General features: G+C 39.8%; 1 protein-coding gene across 4 annotated transcripts in view; it reads right to left on the reverse strand.

Annotated features, from left to right (window-relative positions):
- PPP3CC (protein phosphatase 3 catalytic subunit gamma) overlaps positions 1-22,759 on the reverse strand; it is an 85,755-nt gene that overhangs the window by 1,971 nt on the left and 61,025 nt on the right. For 2 of the 4 annotated variants that reach the window (XM_079142293.1, XM_079142296.1), the window contains 4 exons: positions 17,424-17,505; positions 16,614-16,711; positions 9,688-9,717; positions 8,064-8,586 (listed from right to left, as the gene is read on the reverse strand). In XM_079142293.1, coding sequence (XP_078998419.1) covers positions 8,402-8,586; positions 9,688-9,717; positions 16,614-16,711; positions 17,424-17,505 — 395 coding nt within the window. In that variant the 3' untranslated portion in view covers positions 8,064-8,401. Of the gene's footprint in view, positions 1-8,063; positions 8,587-9,687; positions 9,718-16,613; positions 16,712-17,423; positions 17,506-22,759 lie in introns of those variants that run through there. The other 2 variants (XM_079142294.1, XM_079142295.1) reach the window with 2 other exon arrangements.

A 22,759-nucleotide genomic window follows, 5' to 3' on the forward strand; every position in this document is an offset into this window, starting at 1 on the left:
TCTAAAGGGGTGACCACAGTGACACAACCGTGAGGAAGTGAAACCAAGTCACCTTGGACATACCAGTGCACCTCTGGACTCTGTTTCATCCCCTGGGCCCCATCCTTTCTCCTGGGTCCTCTCCTGATTCCAGCTCCTGCAATGCTGGCCAAGTTCTATGGATGGCCCTTGTCCATGCCAATCACTCATGGGAACAGGGTCAAGCAAGGGAGAAGAGTGCAAGTGACCCACTTTGGGGGTTCAAAGGCCCTCCTATGCTAACAATGGCATGACCTGGCCCACCTGGAATCTGAGTTTTTTGGTCTAGTCACTGTGAAGTGGTTCGGAGTGAAAAAGTACCCACCAAGCAGCGACAGTGTTAGGGCTATGGAACACCACAGAAGTAGAGAATGAGCTTCCCATAGCACACCGTGATGTAACAGGAATCTATCCAAACCCCTAAGGCTGTGACAGAACTTAGCCTTTCATCCAGTTTATCCAGTCTGTCCCCAAAGGAAACCTTGACAGCAACACCACATCCATGACTCTTCTCTCTCCCTTTTCATGGATGAGCAAATGAGCACAATGGGCAGATGGGATGTCTTTGAGACAAACTGAGCTGGAGGAGCCTCTTTTAGTTCTCAGAAAGGATGAAGAGCAAGTGGCTGTCAGCTCTTTAGAAAGCCGGCTTTATAAGGGAAGGATAAATAAGCAGTGACCTCAGAGGGGAAACTATGCCAAGTCAACTTGGCCACGAGAAGGGCACAGAACCAGGAGCTGGAAAATTAGGTCTGCCTCAGTCTTTTTCCCACTCAGGTAAACTGAGATGAGGAGGATGAGGCTGATTGGCTAGGGGACATCATGAAGTAATGCTCTGGTCTCCACACAAAGAACAACCTTGTCTTCCCACCTCTTTGAATTCTGTGATGAACTTTCTCCTTACTGCATCAACATTAAATGGCAACTTAATTTACCATTAAATTATCAACCCACTGTATCAACATTAAATTTTCTTCCTAAGACCTGAAAGTTTTGTGATTAAAAAACAAACCAACCAACCCCAAAAGAAAAAGACCATACATTATTATAGCAGGCAAGTGGGAACTCCATCGAGATCTAGTGCAAGGTCAATATAAATTTGTATTTCAGTCCTTCATTCCCAGGCTCTCAAAAAGCTTCCCGCAAATCAGGGCAAATATCATCTCACCTCACTGGGGCTTTAGCTAAGGGAGAGGATGCTGCTAACTCAGGGTGCCACTAGGAGAACAGAACCCACAACACACACTTAGCTTTTGTGCCATTAGATACCTGGGAACATTTTCTGGCCTGCAAACTGCACCATGACCTTAATGTGGCTACATTTACTGTCATGATTGCTGCTTGTGCCTGTCAGTCCTGGATTTAGCCTTTCCACCTCAACTGTCATGATCTGTAGAATTCCCTCTCCAAGGCCTGGTGCTTCCCATCCCCAGCCCCCACTTGCCCAGAGAACTTATTTGTCCTTGTGAGTCCACAACACCTCGAGACATTTCTACTTTTCAGAGGAATCAAAAGGCCGGTCCTGTGCTTCCTGTTCTTGGTAGTCCAACTGCACCTCAACTCCTCTGGCTTTGACTTCTCCTAAGCTGGACTTCATCCATGTCTATTGTTAGGATCACATGCAGGGTTATTAAATTACTATAATAAAAGTCTATTTTTATCTTTTATAAAGACACTAGGTTCCTAGGATGTCTTTCTTTTCTTCGAGTAGTAGCCTCTGTTGGAGGAGCCAGAGGAGGAGAGGGGTGTGGGGCTGAGCAGGAATTAGTGGTGGGCAAAAGAGGCCAGGAGCCAGTTAGGGGCAAGGGAGTGGATTTTGAGTGAGGAAAAACAGAAACACAAAAGGACTCTAAAACTAGAGGGCTGGAGGGTGAAGGAAAGAGATCCTTATTGTGATGGGGAACCTCCCCTGGGAGGGGAATTCCTTGACATTGTCAGGAGACTAGGCCAGACATCACAAGCCAGGCTTTCTCTTCTGGAATTATTAAATGGGTAACAGTCAAATAGAAACACCTCCACCAGGAAATAAAGGAAATGCAGATGCAGGAGCCAATAAAGTTATCAATCAATCTTAACGGTGTTCCCTTCTTTTTTTAACCTGAAAGACGACTTCCAATTTACAGTAAGAAAGGTCTAACAAATTAATTTCTTGTTCACAAAAAAGACTTACTAAATGACGTCTGCCAGTGTAACATTTCTGCCATTTTCTTTAACATAACTGAAAGCAAAAAGCAGGTCATCTCTAAGTGCAAGCAAACATCCCACCATTCAGAAGAACCTAAAAAAATGACACCACCAGCCAGCCTCAAACCTCTGACTACCTCACCATCTAGGAAGCAAAACCAGGATCCTTTCTTGGCAAAAGTTGGCCGACATTTCTATTAAGAAACACAGACACTGGGTACAATGCACAGAAAAGGGGAAATCCTGCATCTACTACGGCCTCTTCAAAAGGGTTCTGCGATAGAAAAGCACAGCTTTATTGCCCCAAATCAAAATCTATGGCTGCCTCATTACATGCACTTCGTTTTAACATGCAAAACAGGTGCTTGTCCGCATGAAGGGAACCTGGTCCAGAACTTACAGGCAGGCAGTGTGCACGGCCTCGCTCCAGAGCAGCGCAGGCAAATGCGCCCAGTCCTGGTCTCGCTTCTTGATCTGAAGCCACCTTGACTTGTCATGAGGGCACTGAGGAGAAGCTGCATAACCCGTCTCAGACAAAGGTGTTATTTGGCAAGTCTTGCCACGGTTGCCGGGGCATGAGGCCAAGGCCTCCCAAGGGGGAGTATACGCTCAGGATCATCTTCACCTTTGTGACTGCATAGATGAAGGCAGCTAACATGACCCCATTCACTTTAGCCGGAGAGAGGCAGAGCAGGTCCCCAGTGCCAGCCTAACACAGGCTCCCTCTCACGGTCAATGGCACAAAGCTCTACTTTAATCAGGTTCGCAGCTGGCACCCCAAATAAAGAGTAACCACCCTGTCCTTTGGTCACACAACTCTCCCCACTACACACAACTGCTCTTTCTTGAGGCTTTCCTCCCATCCTCTGATCACAGCAAGGCTCAAAAGAGACCGTGGCAATACTGTGCTTCAGAACTGTCCACCATGTAACCCAGACCCTCCTCCGTCTCTGAATACCCAGTTGTAGGTGGCCCATTAGTGCCAGTATAGCAGACTTCAGAAGAGATGGGGCCAGGTGCCAGACAAAATGGAACCCATGGTTTAATAACCACAAATAACTTAGCAAACTGGAGCCTCATACCCACGACTGGGGCTCTGCTCTTTTCTGCCAGGGCAGGGAAAGCTGAGTGTTTTGGAAGAAACTTGGGTTCCACTGTTACTTTAACAACTACAATAAATATTGGGTATTCTAGAATGCCATCTCAACAAGTCTTTATGGAATAGGAAATACTTTTCAATGCGAAGATTGGGGAGAAAAACTTGATAAGTAATATAAAGAAAAACTAGAATCAGTCAATGTGGGACAAGTTCTTAAAATTAGTCTAACTGACTGATCACCCAGGTTGGCCAGGACAAACTTAATTCTGAAGTACTTATATTTTTATTTAGAGACATAGTACAGTAAAAAATTCTGGAGATCAGCTACACTATTTACACAAAATAAGGGAGGGTTGAGGGAACTGATTTCAGCCTTCCTCATTCTGAGGCTAGAGTGACTTTGGAGTAATAATCCCAAGCAGCGAGCCCAGCTATATCTCAGATGGCTATAATTTTTTTTTTTTTTTTTTTTTTTTTTTTTAATAGAAGCCAGTTGCCTCAAACTTGGTTTTAAAACTACTTAGAAGGGGATCTAAGGGATAAGGTCAATTCTGAAAGGCCCCAAATCTATCTAATATTCAGAAATCCTGTCCTTGCTCCTTAATGACATTAAGTAAAAATATTCTAGTGGTCAAACAAATAAGGCCTTTCTCTTTCTATTTTGAGCACTGTCAGGAAATCATACCTAAGGTATCAGATAAGAAAACTAGTCTTTGCCATTGAGAGAAACCTGCTTCATTGGAGGACAGCTGTTGACAGAAGTCCAGAAAAAACGATACCAACACAGGTAAAAGGATATGAAACACATGGATACCCTCGCACAGCATGACCCTGGTCCCAGGCAGGGAGCCCTAACAAGTACATCCATGTGCGACAGGCAATATTTACTTTGTTGATCAATATCTAGTGACAAAAGGCCAGCAAATCAACAAAGTGTCACCTTGAGGTTGTAAGAAAAATCAAAGCTGTAGCATTTCATTAAACACACATAAGAGTTACTTTAGGTAGAGGGGCGTTGAAGGGAGGGGAAGGGGTGTGGAGTAGGAAGGATAGTAGAGTGAAGCAGACATTATTACCTCACGTACATACATGACCGCATGACCAATGTAATTCTACAATATGTACAATCAGAAAAATGAGAAATTACACTCCATTTATGTATGACCTATCAAAATATATAAATGCATTCTCCTGTCATATACAACTAATTAGAGTCAATTAAAACATTAATCAAACACACACACACAGGTATTTTTGGTACTGCGGACGGAACCCAGGGGCACTCTCTATCACTGAGTTACACCCCCCGCTTTTTTATTTTTGACGCAGGGTCTCCCTGAATTGCCCTGGCTGGACTCAAACTTGCAATCCTCCTGCCTCAGCCTCCCCAGTAGATGGGATTACAGAAGTGCGCCACCACACCTAGCTGGTGTATTGTTTATTTTTCTTTCACTCTAAACTTTCAGAACACAGAGCTTTAAAAGTATGTTTTGAACTTGGGTTAGATGAGTTTTTGATTTCTGATTAAAAAAGTCAACTGACCAATTAAAAAATTCATATGATGTGCATGCAACCAAAATTGGAAAACCTGGTCTAGGTGAAGTGTCATTTTCAAAACGGTACTTCAGAAAAGTTTACAAAAGAGACCTCCAACACACATGCCCAGTGAACTGATCTGAGAAATGGATTGGTTTGTTTCTATTTTCCAAAGTGGGAGAAATTTCAGAAAAAGAAGGTCCCTGAGGACTTTAACGTGAAGGAGAAAAACAGGAATAGTATTTTTAGTACTTTTGAACACAAGGGGAAAAACTTAATAAAACAGAAGGGGCTTTGACAACTCAACTCTGCAGAACTTTGAGAACCACAGAGTGCTTGTTTGGGAAGATGGCCCTAGGCAAAAACAGTAGTCCAAAGGCAAACCCAGGGTAGGCATTCAGTCATCTTGGAAGCTGTTGTTTAGATCAAAACATTTGAGAATATGTTTTAAAAGTATCCAGTGAAGTCTGTTTGATGACTTAGGCCTTCTAAACTGTTTTGAGCCAGAAATGCAAATGCATATGTCATCAACTGAGAGCCCCACTTTTAAAAAATTTATTTTTACTCACTTTGCAGTGCTGGGGATTAACCCATGGCTCATACCTGCTAGGCAAGTGCTTGGCTATTGTGCTACAGCCTCAGACAGGAGACCCACTTGAAGAAGTTCTATATCAATTGGACACACCTAGCACATGACTTTCTAAAATGTTGAAATACACACCCAGCTTTCTAGAGAACAGAAGCTGTCTTCACTTTCAGAATTCAGCATAATTTTCAAACCTCCTTATGCCTCACCCTCCCTTTTGTGGTACTGGGGATTGAACCCAGGAGTACTTAACCACTGAGCCACATCCCCAGTCCCCTGTATTTTTAATTTTGAGACATGGTCTCACTAAGTTGCTTAGGGCCTCACTAAATTGCTGAGGCTGGCTTTGAACTTGTGATCCTCCTGCCTCAGCCTCCTGAGTTGCTGGGTTTACAGGCATGCACCACGGGCCCAGTCCCTATCTCCCTTTAAGAGCTGGGATCTGGTGCTGCTGTATGTGACATTCATGTTTTCTTGAATCAAGACTTTCTACCTTTTCACTCCAGGACACTCAACAGCTCAAAGAAACTTGCTTTTATCATTGTACCATTTCTTTTTGAGAATGAAGACAATCCTAAATAATCATCCTTTTTAATCAGTAAAATATTTTTTGCTTCTAAAGGTTTGTAGTAAGTATTTAGCTACGGGCTGCTGATGGAGGCCTTAAGTATGGTTTCTGCCCGTGGACTGTATTGCCTCAATCCACAAGGCAAAGAGAAAGGGGCAAGGGACTCTCCTCCACAATCTGTCATGTGGGCTGACTTTCACAGGAGAGATTTCTATTCCTGGGGCTGGGAGAGAGGGACATAAGGATGTCCCAGAGCCTAATTAATTAAAGAAATGGCAATCAGGAAAGATAGTTACTCAAGATTTTCCCCTCCCTTCTTTCACAGGTTTTGCTCACCACCCAGAAGGAGATCCTTCATCTCCACCCACAATATCCTTTCTATCGTTCTTTTATGAACAGAACAACTCATGCATGCAGATTCCAATCCCCAAGAATGTTGGTTCTCTGTCATAAACAAACTGGGAACTATTAGCAAAAGGTATAGAAAATCAGAGATGGGTTAAATCTTCATTCTTCTAAAGAAAATTATGGCTTTTTTGAAAAATAGAATGTTGTTTTTTGTTTTTCTGGTTTCCTTGAAGCTCCCACCATGAAGTCCTGCGTGTGAGATACTTGCTCCTCATCCCAGATGACATTAAGGAAGTCTGTCAGTTTGCATTTTCCATGCTTCCATATTGTATTTTCAGACACGCACACTCATTAGAGAGCTTGTCAGTGAGTGTTGCAACATGGTACCTGTGATCAGGGTAAGCAAAAAATGGGGGCCTAAGTATCTCCCAAAGTTCCTTTATGAGTTGACTGTGACATGAAAAACAAACTAAGAGTATTCAAACATTACATCTGAACACTTGTTTTTGGATTAAAAAATATGCTAATGAAGGTTGCTATACAGTTCAATCTAATGAGTGTTGAAAGATGGAGAAACAACCCAGTAGTTAGGAGAGATCTTCTAATTAGATCCAGTAGACAGGAAATCTTCACTCATCCAGTGCCCTTAAGCGAGACTTTCAATTCACAAGGGGACCATCCCACCTTCAGTTTCCATTACCCCAGTTAGTTGCAGAAATACACTAAAAAACAGAAGAATGATGAGAACAAAAGAAACAACAGCTGATGCAATGGTATAGGAGGGCTTAAATACTTCTAGTTGTGGAAGGTTCTCCTAAGGGCATTTATAAAACATTTAGAAATATGACTTCCTCTGCAGGTGGCGCAAATCATCTGGGATTCAAAAATCAAAGTGAAAAGACTCTGACAACAGTCAAAGCTTTTGAAAGTCTTTTTTCCTCCAAACTTCTGAGGGACATTTAATCCAAAAATTTTAGGTAACTCTAAGAAAATTCCTCATTTTTTATTTGGCTATAGTAGAATACATTAAAAGAAACTGAGTAAAGAAGAAACTACATTGTTATAGAAAACATTCTCCTTGGCCCTTAAAACCACAGGGTTTTGGTTGCTTTATGTGAGTTGTCCCCCAAAAGATCATGTGTGAGATAATGCAGGAAGGTTCAGAGGAGAAATGGTTGGGTAGGAAGAGTCTTAACCCAATCAGTGAATTAATTCCCTGATAGGGATTAATTGAATGGTAACTGAAGTGGTGGGATGTGGCTGGAGGAGGTAGGCATTGGGGGCGTGGTTTTGGGCTATATATAGTTTGTATCTGGCAAGTGGAGCCTCTCTCTGCTTCCTGATCATCATGTGAGCCACTTCCCTCTACCACGCTCCTCCACCATGATGTTCAGCCTCGCCTCGAGCCCCAAGGAATGGTGCCTCCTATCTATGGACTGAGACCTCTGAAACCATGAGCCCCAGGTAAACTTTTTTTCCTTTACAATTGTTCTGGTCCGGTCTTTTAATCACAGCAGTGAAAAAGTTGACTAAAACAGGGTTATTTGCTTAGAAGTTCTAGAATAATCAAGTTTTCTATCTGAAAAGAAGCTGTTTTAGCTACTAAAATCTAAGAGGCCTTTCTTCAATGGCACCATGCAGAAAGGTGAAAAATCTTTTGAGTTTGAAAAACTATTGCTCTTACATGAAAGAAATTACCCTCCAAAAACAAGAGAAAAAAGCTGTCGAGTTCAAAACCCAGGGTTGAGGTTTCCAAGGCCCTTTTATTAGGGGAAGGTCCCTTTATAGCACAAGACTTCACATATGTATTGACAACAAATTAGTTACTAAAAATTGGGGAGGAAAAAGGGGAAAACAAAACAGATGGACTTCTTATATATTTAACATAAATTAAAAAAATTTATAAAACCATCACCTTTCTTACAGAATAAATGCAGATGAATTATGATTGCACCTCCAGGTTTAAGTTGTTTGAATTGTTTTTGTTTTGTTTTCCAATAATAAATAAATAAGACTTGTGCATGAGTTTGGGGTCCACCTGTGCAGCAACAGGACTCTGACATCACGGGGATTTCTTCCCTTGGCCGCTCTGGTGTGCGAAGTTTGGGTGTGCAGGGGTTACTGAGTTCACTGACCCATCAGGTTTTGTGCAATCTCTTCTGGGTGGCATTCGCTCATTAATTCGGTCCAGACCTCGGGCTTCTTCAAAACTTCGAATCTTGTGCTGAAGTGAAAACCCACTGATGGCTACAGAAAAAACAGGAAAGGGGATGGGCAGTGCTCAGTTAGGCGGCAAAGCAACGGATCAACAGTCTTTAGCACACAGCAACCTCCCAGGAACACACGAAAGATGGCCAGGGAGCACGTATCTGGTGAAGGGAACAGGCAACATTTGACTGAATCAGTCATGTCAAAAAACTACTGCTTCCATGAGCCCCAAGGGCAACCAAAATGGAAATGCTCATAAAAATCTCAATATGAATAATCGCAGCAGAGAGAGAGACCTGGTAAACAACTAACAAGTTCTTACTCAGCCCCAATACATCTGAGAAAGTTTTTAATGGGCCAGAAACATGCTCAATGCCAGAAAAAAGGCAACCCTCGGATAACAAAACAAGTTAAACAGAGCAGTTGCTTTAAGCACAAACACCACATTGACCACAAAACAAAAAAGTAACGACTGATCTTTTTGTTTAGGACAGCTTTTTATCTTGCACTACCAGGAACTGAATGTAAGAACCATCAACACAGCTTCTAGGTATTTTCCTTCTGATTCAACTTTGTTATCATGAAGAAAAGGAATTTCCATTTTGAACCACTTTACCTAATAAAACAAATTTATAACACGGGTTTATCAATTCCAACAGGTTTCATCCACATAAAGAGTGCTACTTAATATGTCTCTCCATCAAAACAAAGATAATTTAGCTTGATTGCCTTAGGGCAACCTCAGAAATGAATCAATCTAAATTCTACCATACTTTTGGCTCTGTTCTTAATAATTTTTAGAGTCATTAGATAAAGAGGCTGGCCTGTCTGACTCTCAATCAAATGGATGTCTCAACTGTGGAGGGGCTATAAGATTAACCACATTACCTCTCATTACGAGTTGCTTAAGCTTCAGTCATTGCAATGACGCTGACAGAGCCCAGCAAGGACTTCAGCTGTGGTGAAGGTGATTGAAATGAATAAAAATACAGGGCATATGAACATGGTAGGAATATCTATTCCTTTCCTCATTTTTACAGTTCTAGTGATGCAATAATAAAAGTTTTATAATGTCGATGAAGTTTTTTAAAACGAGTAGACAGACACATGAGCACATCTATCAGAGTAATACGGCCATACCTTCCCGGGCCTCTACCGCTTCTACTGTGGCTGTAAGAGGGCAGGCGCAGTGGCATGCAAAAACGAAGACAGAAAAAGAATGAGTAAACCAACAGCACTGTTGCCAGCAGACATCCCAGGGGCCGGTCTGCTAGCCTACCCCGTCCACAATGAAGTCCACTAGCCAGAGAAGCCAGAGGATTACTGACGGGAACTAGACTGGGTCAAAATACGAGGTTTCCGGAGATTTTCTAGTATTGTGAACATTTCAGGTGGCGTCAGAACGTTGTTCTCTTCATCTGAAATAGCCAACTGCCGGTTTATGTCTGTGCACCATATATCAAAATTATTTGTTGAACCAAACAAATTAACATCACAACCGTGTTTTAGTTTGTAATATCTCAGATGATATTAAATGAGTTGCTGCTAGGTCCCATTCACTTATTTAATACTACTTTTCTTTTTATGCTCTCAAATGGCTTATGTGGGGGCCGACTATCCTTTTAAATTACTTAGTTAAAAAAAATCTAGGGGCCTTTGAAGGCATTTGGAAGGAAAGAAAAATGAGTTAGAAGTGAGGGGTTATTTCTTGTCCTGGGTGGACTACTAAGCTGGCAAAGGGATAGAACTATTCAATTCCAATGAAAATTCATGTAACCATCTGGGATTAGAGATGTGGCACAGGTTTCCATTCAGTGTGCAAGAGAGAAGACAAATTACTAGAAAAGTCATCTTGTCCCTCCCTTATTGATCAAAATGGAAGCAATCTAAAAAGTAGCGCCTTCTCTTTCAGGCAATAAAAAAAATCTAATATATGAAGAGGTTACAGGTTGTAGCAATATCCTACGGGACAGCACCATCATTTCCTTCAATAGCAATTTTCTTAACAAGGGCAGGAAAAAATATGAGCAGCAAGATTGCTGTTCTTAAGGCTTTACAGTCACAAGAGGAGAAACAGAACCGCAGAGCTAACTTCCTAAGGCAAAGTGAAAAAAAACGGGTGCATGGGATCAACTGACAAGTGCCTGACTCTGTCCACAGTAGGTGTGTGTCAAAGCAATGCCACCCTCTCTAATCGCCATAGAACAAATAAACTACACGAGAGAACAACAGTGCTTTTTAATAGTACACCGGGGTCTTGACTGTGAGGGAGTGGGAGAACAAGCTTTTCCTAAAACAGTATGCAGAGTGTTGATCTACTTTGAGTTTAAAATCTACATGGTACTCGTGAGTTCTAGTATCACCTTGTTTTGGGTTCTCCTAGAATTGCTTTTCACTTTGGGCATTATGACAGCAGCCCACCTCAAGGGACGTGATAAGAAACAGTTATATAAAATTAACTCAACAGTTTTTTTTCTCTTTAACATCTTTTTAAAAAAATATTTTTAGGGCTGGGGAGATAGCTCAGTCGGTAGAGTGCTTGCCTTGCAAGCACAAGGCCCTGGGTTCGATCCCCAGCACAGCAAAAAAAAAAAAAAAAAAAATTGTTTTTAGTTGTCAAATGACCTCTATTTTGCTTATTTATATGTGGTGCTGAGAATCGAACCCAGTGCGTCACATATGCTTGGCAAACGCTCTCTCACTGAGCCACAAACCCAGCCCTTTTTCTCTTTTAACATTTTGTTCATTTGTTTCGTTTTCACTTGTTTAAAGTGTGTATGCCAATCGTTTTGAGATATTTAGGGTTGTGCAACCATTGCAATTTGTTTAAAACATTTTCATCACCCCCTCCCCCACAAATCCTACTCATAGCAGTCACTTTCCATTTCCCTCCCTCACCTCTTCTCCTTAATTACAGTCAGCCACTCATCTATTTTCTGTCTCTGTAGATTTGCCCTTCTGCACATTTCATGTCATGGAATCATACTATATGCTGACTCAGGAGACTGACTTCTTTCACCTAGCAGTGTTTTCCAAGGTTCTTGCATGTTGAAGCATGAACCTGGATTTCATTCTTTTTTAAGGCTAAATAGCATTTACACACACACACACGCACACACGCACACACAACATTGCTCATCCAGTTGACATTTGTGTTGTATCCATTTGGATTATTATAAAGAATGTCACTTATGAATATTTGCCTGTAAGGTTTTGTGAGGATGTATTTCATTTCTTGTGGGGTAGAGGGAAATAACTTGGACTGGAATTTCTGGATCACAGAGTAACTCTGTTCAATCATCTGAAAAACTTTCAGACTGTTTTCTCCAAATCAGGTGGAGCATTTGGCTCCTACGCAGTGTATGAGGGACTCGATTTCTCTAGAATCTCATCAATACTTTTTTTTTTCTTTCCATGCTGGGGATGGAGCCCAGGGCTTTGCACATGCTGAGCAAGCATCCTACCACTGAGTTCCTCCCGGCCCTCATCAACACTTTTTTTTTTTTTTTTTTAACTGTACCCATCCTGGCAACTGTGAAGTGGCATTTCCTTGTGGTTTTGATTCACATTTCCTGAACGTCTACTGATGTCAGAAATCTTTTTATGAGCCATTTGCACATTTTCTTTGGAAAAACGTCAATTAAAATTCTTTATCAATTTTTTTCCATTGTGATATCTTTTTTTTAATCATTCAATTGTAAAAGGTTTTTATCATTTCTAGATATCAGTCCCTTATGAGATACATGATTAGCAAATACTTTCACACATTCTGCGGGTTGTCTTTTCCCTTTTTTTTTTTTTGCCGTGCTGGGGATTGCCTTGTGCTTGCATGGCAAGCACTCTACCAACTGAGCTACATCCCCAGACCTTTTCACTTTCTTGACAGTACCATTTGTAGTGCAAAAGTTTTTAATTTTGATACTGTCCAATTTTTTCATACCTTTATTTATTTATTTATTCATTCATTTATTTGTGGTGCTGAGGATCAAACCCAGTGCCTCACACATGCTAGGCAAGTGCTACACCACTGAGCTACGCCGCCAGTCCTACAGTCCAATTTTCAACTGATCTGATTTTTTATACTATAGTTTTTGTGAATTTTGTTCTGTTTTGGCCTTCCTCTTTATTTTGGCTACCAGGAAGCTTTGAGTCAAATCTGTGGCTGCTGGCAGCTTTACTTTGAATTCTTCTGTGCTGTAATGTCTAAGCACATTTGTTTTATCTTCCTGTATGACAGGCACACTGCAGCTCACTCCAATCCCTCTTGGAACAAGGTGGAGTATAAATGAACTTATGTTTTAAGACCATGGGATATTGTTGATTAAAAACTCTTCGAGTAAAGTTATATGAAAAGTAAAAGGTCTTTTTTAGTTGATGCTCCAATTTGCCAGTGAATCTGTGGAAATGCCTCAGATATGAAAAGGATGTGGAAATGCCTCAGATATGAAAAGGATAAACTCAGTTTCTGTCAATCAATAAAAGAGAAGAAACTCTAAAAAGTTGGTAGTAACTTTAGTCAAACATTTTTGGAGATTGCTATAGATTTCAGAAGTATCAATAAATAATTCTAAATTGATTAAAACACTCATTCAAATGAAAAATGGAGAAACTAGATGTGTAGGGCCTGAACCCAAGGTGACCAAGATATAAACAAATTCCCAGATAACACATCTGTAACAATTTTTTGTTGCTTGTTCTTGATTTACAGATCTGTTCTTCCAAAATCTAGAAAAAAATTGGCTTACATTAAAACAACTTTGTAGATCAACAAATTTTCAAAACTTTTCAAGTAAGAATGCTATAGGACATTCCTTTTTTTCTTTACCCTTGTTACTTATTACTTCCTATTACTCTAAAACATCCATGTCAGAGCTGCTCTCAGAATATCTTATATGACTAATTACCAGATAAACAATAATGGAAAAGCATTTTGCTTAAAAAAATCTGCACATTTATTTCAGGGAAAAAACCCACAATCTGAAATAGTTTACTGATTGTTTCTATGAAACTGAGGGAATTAAGAAAATAAATTAAGCTGGTCATTGTGGCATATGAGTGTAATCCCAGCTACTCAGGAGATTGAAGCAAGAGGATTGCTTGAGCCCAGAAGTTCCAGTTGCCTTGGGCAACATATAGACACTCTGTCTCTTCAAAAAATAAAGGAGAAGAAATTATATACTTCCAAGGAGAAAATGTTCAGTCTTCGTTTTAAAGAGCTAAATTCTAATATTTTAGTATTCAATTTGAAAGAGAAAGAAGAAGAGGAATCCAATCTCATATAAAAGAAAAAAGGAAGGGGGCTGTTCCTATGAGTTGACAGAGGTAAAATTTCCACAGGAGGAAAAGAATTCCTGTCTGTGACAGGAGAACAAGAGGAAAAACAAAACCAAAGAAACTTCAGGAACAGCTCAACAAAACAAAGGGAGCAAAAAAAGAGGTGAAACTTTAAGATAGTAATGCTTTTGACAGTTCTCAGGCCTAGAATTAGTAATTCCAGGAAGTGATTCTATCCTTTCCCTGTTTGACCAAATCTATGTTCATCCTGAAAGCATTGATTTTTTTCATTCCAGGACTCCATCAAGTCCTCTGCTTAGAAGTCAGCTCCCACATAAGTTTTAGAAGTGATACTCTGATTGAAGAGGTGAACATGGTACTGGAGACTGCAGGCAAAAAAGAAAACAGAGTTTCTCTGACTGAGAAACTCTAATGCCCTACAACTGTACTCCTTAAGGTATAAAATATACATGAAATAAATCATATGGGCCCAAATCAGAAGTATATAGCTCAATTCCTTCTTAAAAATTTTTATTTTGGTACTGGGGATTGAACATAGGGGCTCTCTACCAGTGAGTCACATCCCCAATCCTTTTAATTTTTTATTTTGAGATAGGGTCTTGCTAAGGTGTCAAGGCTGGCCTAGAATTTGCAATCCTCCTGCCTCAGCCTTCCGAGTTGCTGGGGCTACAGGTGTCCCACTGCATCCAGCTCAACTCTTTTTTATTTATACTTACACATGGATAACTTCACACAGACAGTGATACAGGCCAACCCTAACACTCCAGAAATCCCAGTGTTCCTCTGGGTTAATATTCCCCCAACAGAACAAGCATTACTCTGACTTCTCTTACCACTGAGTGGTAAACATCATATGCCTCAGACAGTCTGTGCTCTTTTGTATCTTTTAACTTCACAATGTGATCTTTAAATTTTTAAATTTACAATGTGATTTGTGAGATTTGGCCTCTTATTACACATAGCCAGAACATGTCATTTTTTGTTGAACAGTAGTCCTCTGTATAAGTGCTACACAATTTATTTATCTAGTCTACCATCAGTGGACATTTGGGTTGCTCCTAGTTTGGGGCTATTTTTAATAAAGCTATAGTAACATCCTTTTGTGCATTCTTTGGTAGACATATGTGCTAATTTCTCAGGGATATATACCAGGTGTGGAACTGCTAGGTTATGGGGCAGGCAGAAAGACAAGTTTAGCTTTACTGCCTAACAGTTTGCCAAAGTGGCTGAACCATTTTCCAAACCCACCAGCATATCTAGTTCTGGTTCCATACAAAACACAAATACTTGGTATTGTCATATTTAAAAATTTTAGCTGTTCTAGTGGGTATGTAGTGGCATCTCTCTGTGGTTTTAATATCCACTTCCCAGAACAACTATATTAAGCACCTTTTATAAGCTTATTGGCCATTCTAATATCCTCTTTGTGAAGTACCTGTTAAAATCATTTGACCAGGGGCTGAATTGTGGCTCAGTGGTAGAGCACTTGCCTAGTGCACGTGAGGCACTGGGTTCAATCCTCAGCACCACAGTAAAACAAATAAATAAAATGAAGGTATTGTGTCAATTTACAACTAAAAAAAAAAAATTCTCAGTTTGTGACTTGCCTTTCTCTCTCTCTCTCTCTCTCTTCTTTTGGTACCAGGAATTGAACTCAGGGGCACTTAACAACTGAGCCGCATCCCCAGCCCTTCATGTATTTTATTTATTTAGAGACAGGGTCTCACTGAGTTGCTTAGGGCCTCATTAAGTTGCCGAGGTTGGCTTTGATCCTCCTGCCTCAGCCTGGCAAGCCTCTAGGATTACAGGTGTGTGCCACTGTGCCCAGCTTCCTTCTCTTAATCATGCATTTTCATGATGAAAATTAAAAAAAAAAATTTTTTTTTTGAGATAGTCTTGCTATGTTTCCCAGGCTGGTCTTGAACTCAAAGGCTCATGTGAATATTCTGCCTCAGTCTTCTGAGTAGCTAAGACTAAGGCATATTCCTCTGTGCCTGGCTAAGAGAAATTTAAAAAAATTTTTTGTACCAGGGACTGAATCCAAGGACGCTTTACCACTGAACCACATCCCCAGTCCCTTTTTATATCTTAGAGACAGGAGCTCGCTGAATTGCTTAGGGTCTCACTAAGTTGCTGAGGCTGGTTTTGGACTTGTGATCCCCCTGCCTCACCTCCCAAGCTGCTGTAATTACAGGTGTGCGCCAATGCACTTGGTGAGAAATTAATTTTAATGGAAATCAACTTACATTTTTCTCTTAAGGTTAGTACTTGGGTCCTGCTTATGGGACTCTACCTACCCTGATACCTATTCTCCATACTTCCTTCTAGGAGTTTTATTGTTTTATCTTTTACATTAAGTTAAAATCCATTTGGAATTAGTTTTGTGCAGAGAGGAAAGCAGGGGTCAAGAGTCATTTTCCCGCAGATGGATATCCAACTGCTCTAGCATTGTTTGCTGAACAATGCCTTACTTTTTTGTAGGGGTACCAGGGATTGAACTCAGGGCACTCAATCACTGAGCGACATCCCCAGCCCTATCTTCTATTTTACTTAGAGACAGGGTCTCATTGAGTTGCTTAGTGCCTCGTCATTGCTGAAGCTGGCTTTGAACTTGCCATCCTCCTATCTCAGCCTCTCAAACCCCTAGGATTATAGGCACGTACCACAGCCCCCGGCTCAGTGCCTTACTTATTAATTTCACCTTGACTGCTAGGTGTGGGGGCGCAGCTCGCATGAGGGGAGCATCATGCAAGGTGTACTGGAGTACTCACCAGTCTGAATGGTCTGCTTTCCTCCTGAAAGGACACCCAGCGGGAGGGTGCCTGTGGGAGTGAGGCCCTTGAGAGTCAGCACACTCTCACTCTCTTCCCTGCAAAGGAACATTGAAGCTTTGCTTAATGTCAGGGAGCCATCATTCAGCAAAGGCAACAACCCGCACAGGAAAAAGGCACAGGGATGGAAAGCAGGTTCCCCTACCTCTGAGCCAGTCCTTGACTCAAAGAAAGGAATGTTTTCCTTAAATATTCCAATTTGAAGCACTTAGCCAGGTCTTGTTTTTTAATTAAGGCACTTACCACTAGGCAATATGACCCATACATTCATGTAATCCAATTAATAACCTTGTGAATCTGCTCCAATTATTTTTTTTTTCTTTTTTCTTTTTTTTGTGGTGCTAGGGATTGAACCCAGGGCCTTGTGCTTGCGGGGCAGGCACTCTACCAACTGAGCTATATCCCCAGCCCTGGTCCAATTATTTTTATTTTATATATAAGGAAATTGAGGCAAAGACATTAAATCCAAGACCACAAAACTAAGAGACAGAGTCAGGCTTTGAACGTATGCTCCAAAATCCCCACTAAGTCACTAACCACACTATCTCTATGCAAGAAACAAGAGAATGTTTGCCAGAACATTTTTAGTCACTTTACCAAGTTAAATCTGGTTGAATCTGCACTCAACCTGAAGACGTGCAGTTCCAATACCAAATTCCAATTCTTAAAAAACTACTCTATAATGAACATCTAATTTAGTTTCAAAATGCCTTTATCCCACACTGTCATTCATGATAGACTGATTCTTACCGAAGAATTGAAAAGACTCGGGCCATCTTTCCAATAGCTCTGATCTTATTCCTTATGATCTCTTTTCGAACCGTAGCACCTCCTTAGAGAACACAAAGAAGTGGGTTAAAGAAATGTGTCAACAGGTTGGTTTTAAAAAAAAAAAAAATGCAGGATGAAGTGTTTTTCTTATTTAAGAGAAACTTTTTCTTCTATAGAAATTAAGGCCTTAGTTTGTTTAAACAAACAAAACTTCGAACAATTAAAATTAAACAGAACCCAGAGGAGGGGAAAGTGAAGTACAGAATGAAGGGGCCATGAAAGAGACTGAGCAGATCTACAAGGGGTAGAAAGTTCTGTGATTCTGAAATGTAAACATGATGAAGAATGAGACACATGCACACGAACCTCACAGACAGCTGCTACAGCAAAGATCTCTCTCTGTTCAGAATGCTATGGGCCACCTGAGGATGCAGGGTTTGGGCTGCCGAAGGGCAAGTGATCATCCGAGCAGCAGTCTTCTGCACGTGAACATCCAGCCAGCTCCCCTGAACTTAGTGAGGGCTGCTCTTATTTTATAAGTTTTGCTTACTGGTACAGGTGAGTTATTTCCTCACAGTGCTACTGACAACTGTGCAATACAAGGATGGGTATTTTAGAAAGCAATATAGACAAAGTTAATGCAAGACTTCATGGCTTTTTCTCATCTAAGATCTAGGAAATACCCACCCATGAAAAGCCAAGGTCCAGGAATGCACCAGGTGATGGTATTGAAAAACCAAGAAAAGAAAGCTTGGACTTTGCTTCCTCACCTCTAGCTCTCAATGTCCTACTGAATGGAGCAGCAGGCACAGAGAAAAGTCAGACATTACTGCTCACAGGGAGGGTGCAGAGCGGTGTGAAACTGTTCAACTACCAATTAAAAATGTCTAACTGATCATTGTGGGACAGATCGTGAGTATTAAGCTCTTACAGACTGTGAGTATTAACCTCTTAGCATGTTTTAGTTGGGTACCTTTCTGATAGCTTGAAATGTAGTAATCTTTGGAAGAAGAGACACCAAGAAACAAGGAGATGAAGACAGAAATATGAAAAGAGAATGTGTTTATGGAAGAGAAAAAAATCAAAGTGAAATGCACTGAGGGAAGCAGGCTGTCATTTTTACTACCAGCTCATAATAAGAGACATCTTGGTGCCAGGACAGAACATTAAACAGTCATGTTCTCAGTCATTTATTCCATTTCTTAAAATCTTAATGTTTTTGCATTACTTCCATCTATTTTGCCTAATATTTTCTCCTTCTCATACATCATGAAAATAACATCAGACAAAGGAAAAGATGACATTTGTGGAACAAAGAACAGAAATACAGGAAAAAACAGTTTACAAATCTAATAAGAACATTATAATTTTGTTTAATGGAGTCAATATCTTCTGTTATTTTCAAAGGATAGTTTCCTTTTTTAAGTTTTAAATATTCAGAATTTCAAGTTGATTCAAGTTGCCTTTTGCATTTTCTGCTGTCTCTTGGAGACTCTATTTAGGTGTTTGATAGTCCTTGCTGTTCACTCATGACTCAGAGCGTGTGGGCTGCTGACTTTGAGCTTTAAGTTGGGGGATCAGGGTAGACCTTGGTTAGGGAACTGAGTGTGCATTTAGTTTTTTATTTCACTTGTTTTTGACAGGTACTGATGCTGTCAATTGTATCCCCAGTCCAGAAATCTTTTGGTTTACACTTTAGAAAAGGGATTAACGGGGCTGGGGTGCCTAGCATGTGTGACACACTGGGTTCAATCCTCAGCACCACACAAAAATAAATAAAAATTAAAAAAGAGAGAGAGATTAGCCCCCAGGAGAAGGGGCAGCTTCCCAGTGGCAATAAGGACTTTAACTGCTTTCATTCAATCTACTTAAGTTAGCTCACTGCCCACCCCCATCCCCCAGTTCCCAATTCTAGCAGATGCTGGAACTCGGCATTCCCTATGCTAATGGGGGCTTTGGATTTCCTGAATCAGCTGAGTCAGTAATACTAAGACACTTGTTCTTCCAGTTTCAAAAAATTCCTATAAAAATCTCTCCATTTTTGTGAGTATGTAACTTTTTAAATATTTTTTATTGTGACGTTAATAAATATGCAAAAAACTACAAAAAAACAAATATATACCTCAATGATTTATTGAAGAGCAAATGCCTATAAAACCATGTCACTTGGGTTAATAAACAGAACAATGCTTGTGCCCCAGAAGCTCCCCACAGGCCCCTCCTAATACTTAATTTCTCTCCTCCCCAAAGGACATCATTCTTTGCCTTTCACTGGAATTGTTTTCATGCCATTCTTTACAGTTCTACTATGCAAACATGCATCCATACCAATATAGCTGACATATAGCTGTCACTGTGTTAGAATTTTATATAACTGAAACAACCAAGTATGTACCTTTTGGTCTGGCTTCTTTTGCTCGACATTATCTTTGTAAGATTCCTCTGTGCTTTTCCCTGTTGCTGGAGTCCATTTTCATCACCATGTACTACTGTACTATGTGACCCTGCCATGATTTATCCTTCTTACTGCTAACAGTCATTTGGGCTGATTTTAAGTTTTGGTTACTATGAATTTAGCCGCTTACGAGCATTCCTGCACTTATCTCTCCACTGCACATATTTCTGTTAAGCATATTTCTAATATATCAACTTTGGATAACAGTTTGCCATTATTATTATTATTAGTTATTATTATTAGTATTAGTATTGCAGTCCTGGGGATTGAACCCAAAGTCTCTACACATACCAGACAAGTGCTCTGCCACTGAGCTACATCCCTAGTCCTTTCCTTTTTGTAATTTTGAGACAGGGTTCGCTAAGTCATGCAAGTTGACCTCCAATTTGTAATCTACCTGCTTCAGCCTCCCAGGCAGCTGGGATTGTAAGTGTGTGCACTGTGCCTGGCTTTTTTATCTTTCACAAAACAGCTTTTGTTAGCTGTTTTGCAAAATCCTGTCCCACTTTGTAGCTTGCTTTTCATCTAATTGAGTCTGAATAAAAAAAAAAATCTTACTTTTAATGTTGCTCAATTTATTAATAGTTTCCTGTATGTCCTCTTTAATAAATTTTCTTTCTACTCCAAGGTCATGAAGATGTTTTATATTATCAATATTAGAAACTATTGCTTTTCTTTTTTTCTTGGTGGTGGTGCTGGGGATTGAACCAGGAACTCAACTTTAGGAAACCCTCTACCACTAAACTATAACCCCAGTGCCTTTACCTTTCATGTTTGAATGTGTAAATTCACCTGGAATTTATTTTTGTGTTTGGAATATGATAGGGATGAGGTTTACTTTTTCAAAAGTGGATATAAACCAAATATTAAAAATGCCATTGTTTTCTTACATGCTAATGATATTTTGAATATTAAATCTCCAAGTGTGCCAGGTGTGGTGGCCCATGCCTATAATCCCAGGGTCTCTGGAGGCTGAGTCAGGAGGATTGGGAGTTCAAAGCCAGTCTCAACAAAAGTGATGCACTAAGCAACTCAGTGAGATGCTGTCTCTAAATAAAATACAAAATAGGGCTGGGGATGTGGCTTAGTGGTTGAGTGCCCCTGAGTTCAATCCCTGGTGCCCAACCCCCCAAAATAATCTCTAAGTGTGTCTGGAATAAATCGGTTGGGAGGTAACATCCTTTTCATATATACCGCTGGTTTTAGTTTGCTAGCATTGTTTACACTCATAGTATCTAAATTAACATCCTTGTCAGGTTTTAGTATCATAGTTATACTAGCCTCATTAAATGAGTTGGAGAGCATTTCTTCTTTATTCTCAGGAAGAGGGCTGGGGAGATAGCTCAGTTGGTAGAGGATCTGTATAAGATTGGTGACTGATGTTATTCCTTAAATGTTTGGTAGAATTTGCTGGTGATGTTATCTGCACCTGGTATTTTCTTTGTAGGAAAACTAAATGAGAGATTTTGTTTCTTAGTGAGGTATGAGATTATAGAACTTGTGGTGTTGTATCCTACGTACTGGAACTAGAAGTGGTTATTTTTGTCTTCCTCTGTTTGAAACTGTTAAGGACTGAGCCCAGGGCCTTTGATATACTAGGTAAATGCTCTACCACTGAGCTACATTCCCAGTCTTTGTCTTCTTTTTTATTCATTCAACATTACAAGGGGTTCATCGATTTTATCAGTCTTTTCAAAAGAGCACACTTTGATTTTGCTGCTCCTTTCCACTGTATTCTTTTATATTTTGGCAATAATACTCTTTTTAAAAATTATTTGTATATATATATTTTAGTTGTTGATGGATCTTATTTTATTCATTTCTTCATATGCAGTGTGGAGAACTGAACCCAGTGCCTCACACATGTTAGGCAAGTGCTCCACCACTGAGCTACAACCCCAGTCCAGTAAGACCACTCCTAATGTTTTATTTCATTCGCTCTATTGTCTTAAGATTTAATATGCTGTCTGTCCTTTGATGATTTATTGATATGGGTGCAGATTTTTTGCCTTTCTTCTTTTCTAATACATGTATGTTAAGGCTGTAAATTTTCCTCTAAGTTTAGCTTTAGCTGTACACCACAAGTTTCAACAGATCATACTTTTAATTTTCATTTAGTTTGAAATATTATACTGAAATTTTCATTTTGATTTCTTTCTTGAACCATAGATAAGTATATTTTAATATTTCCTAAAATGTGGGAGTATTTTACTTATTTTTGTTACTGATTTATACTTAACTTCATATAATCAAAGAACAAAGTCATTAGATTTTAAACCTTCGAAATCTGAAAGTTGATCAGCATATGATCAACTTTGTAAATGTTCGAGTGTGTTTGAAAAGGAGGTATATTCTACATTCATTGGGCATAGTGTTTTTTAAATATTCATTAGGTTAAGTTCACTGATTATCTTGTTTTAATTTTCTATAATCTTGCTGATTTTGCTTACTTATTCTTTTAGTTATTGAGAGATTTCTGTCAAATTCTTGCAGTATTATTGTGGATATTTCCATCAACTTGTGCTTTATATATTATGAAGCCCTGCTCATTGCATACAAACTTAAATTTTTCAAAACAGTAGAGATTTTAAAAGCAAAAAATTGAAAAAAAAATCTATTATCCCACAACATGGGATTGTTTAATATAAAAATGATTAACATGGACAACTATGTAACCATTAGAAATTAGTCTACAAAGAAAAAGTAAATGTTCCTGGTACCACTACATAACCTAATTTTTTGTGAATAAGAATAATGAGAGTAAAAATACATGCAAAGATAAAAACATAGTAGATATCAAGATGTGAACAGTGGACATCCATGTAATGGTAGCATTATGGGTGAATGTTGTTTCTAGTTA

Source organism: Sciurus vulgaris (assembly GCF_902686455.1).
Source record: "Sciurus vulgaris genome assembly, chromosome: 5".
NCBI classification, from domain to species: Eukaryota; Metazoa; Chordata; class Mammalia; order Rodentia; family Sciuridae; genus Sciurus; species Sciurus vulgaris.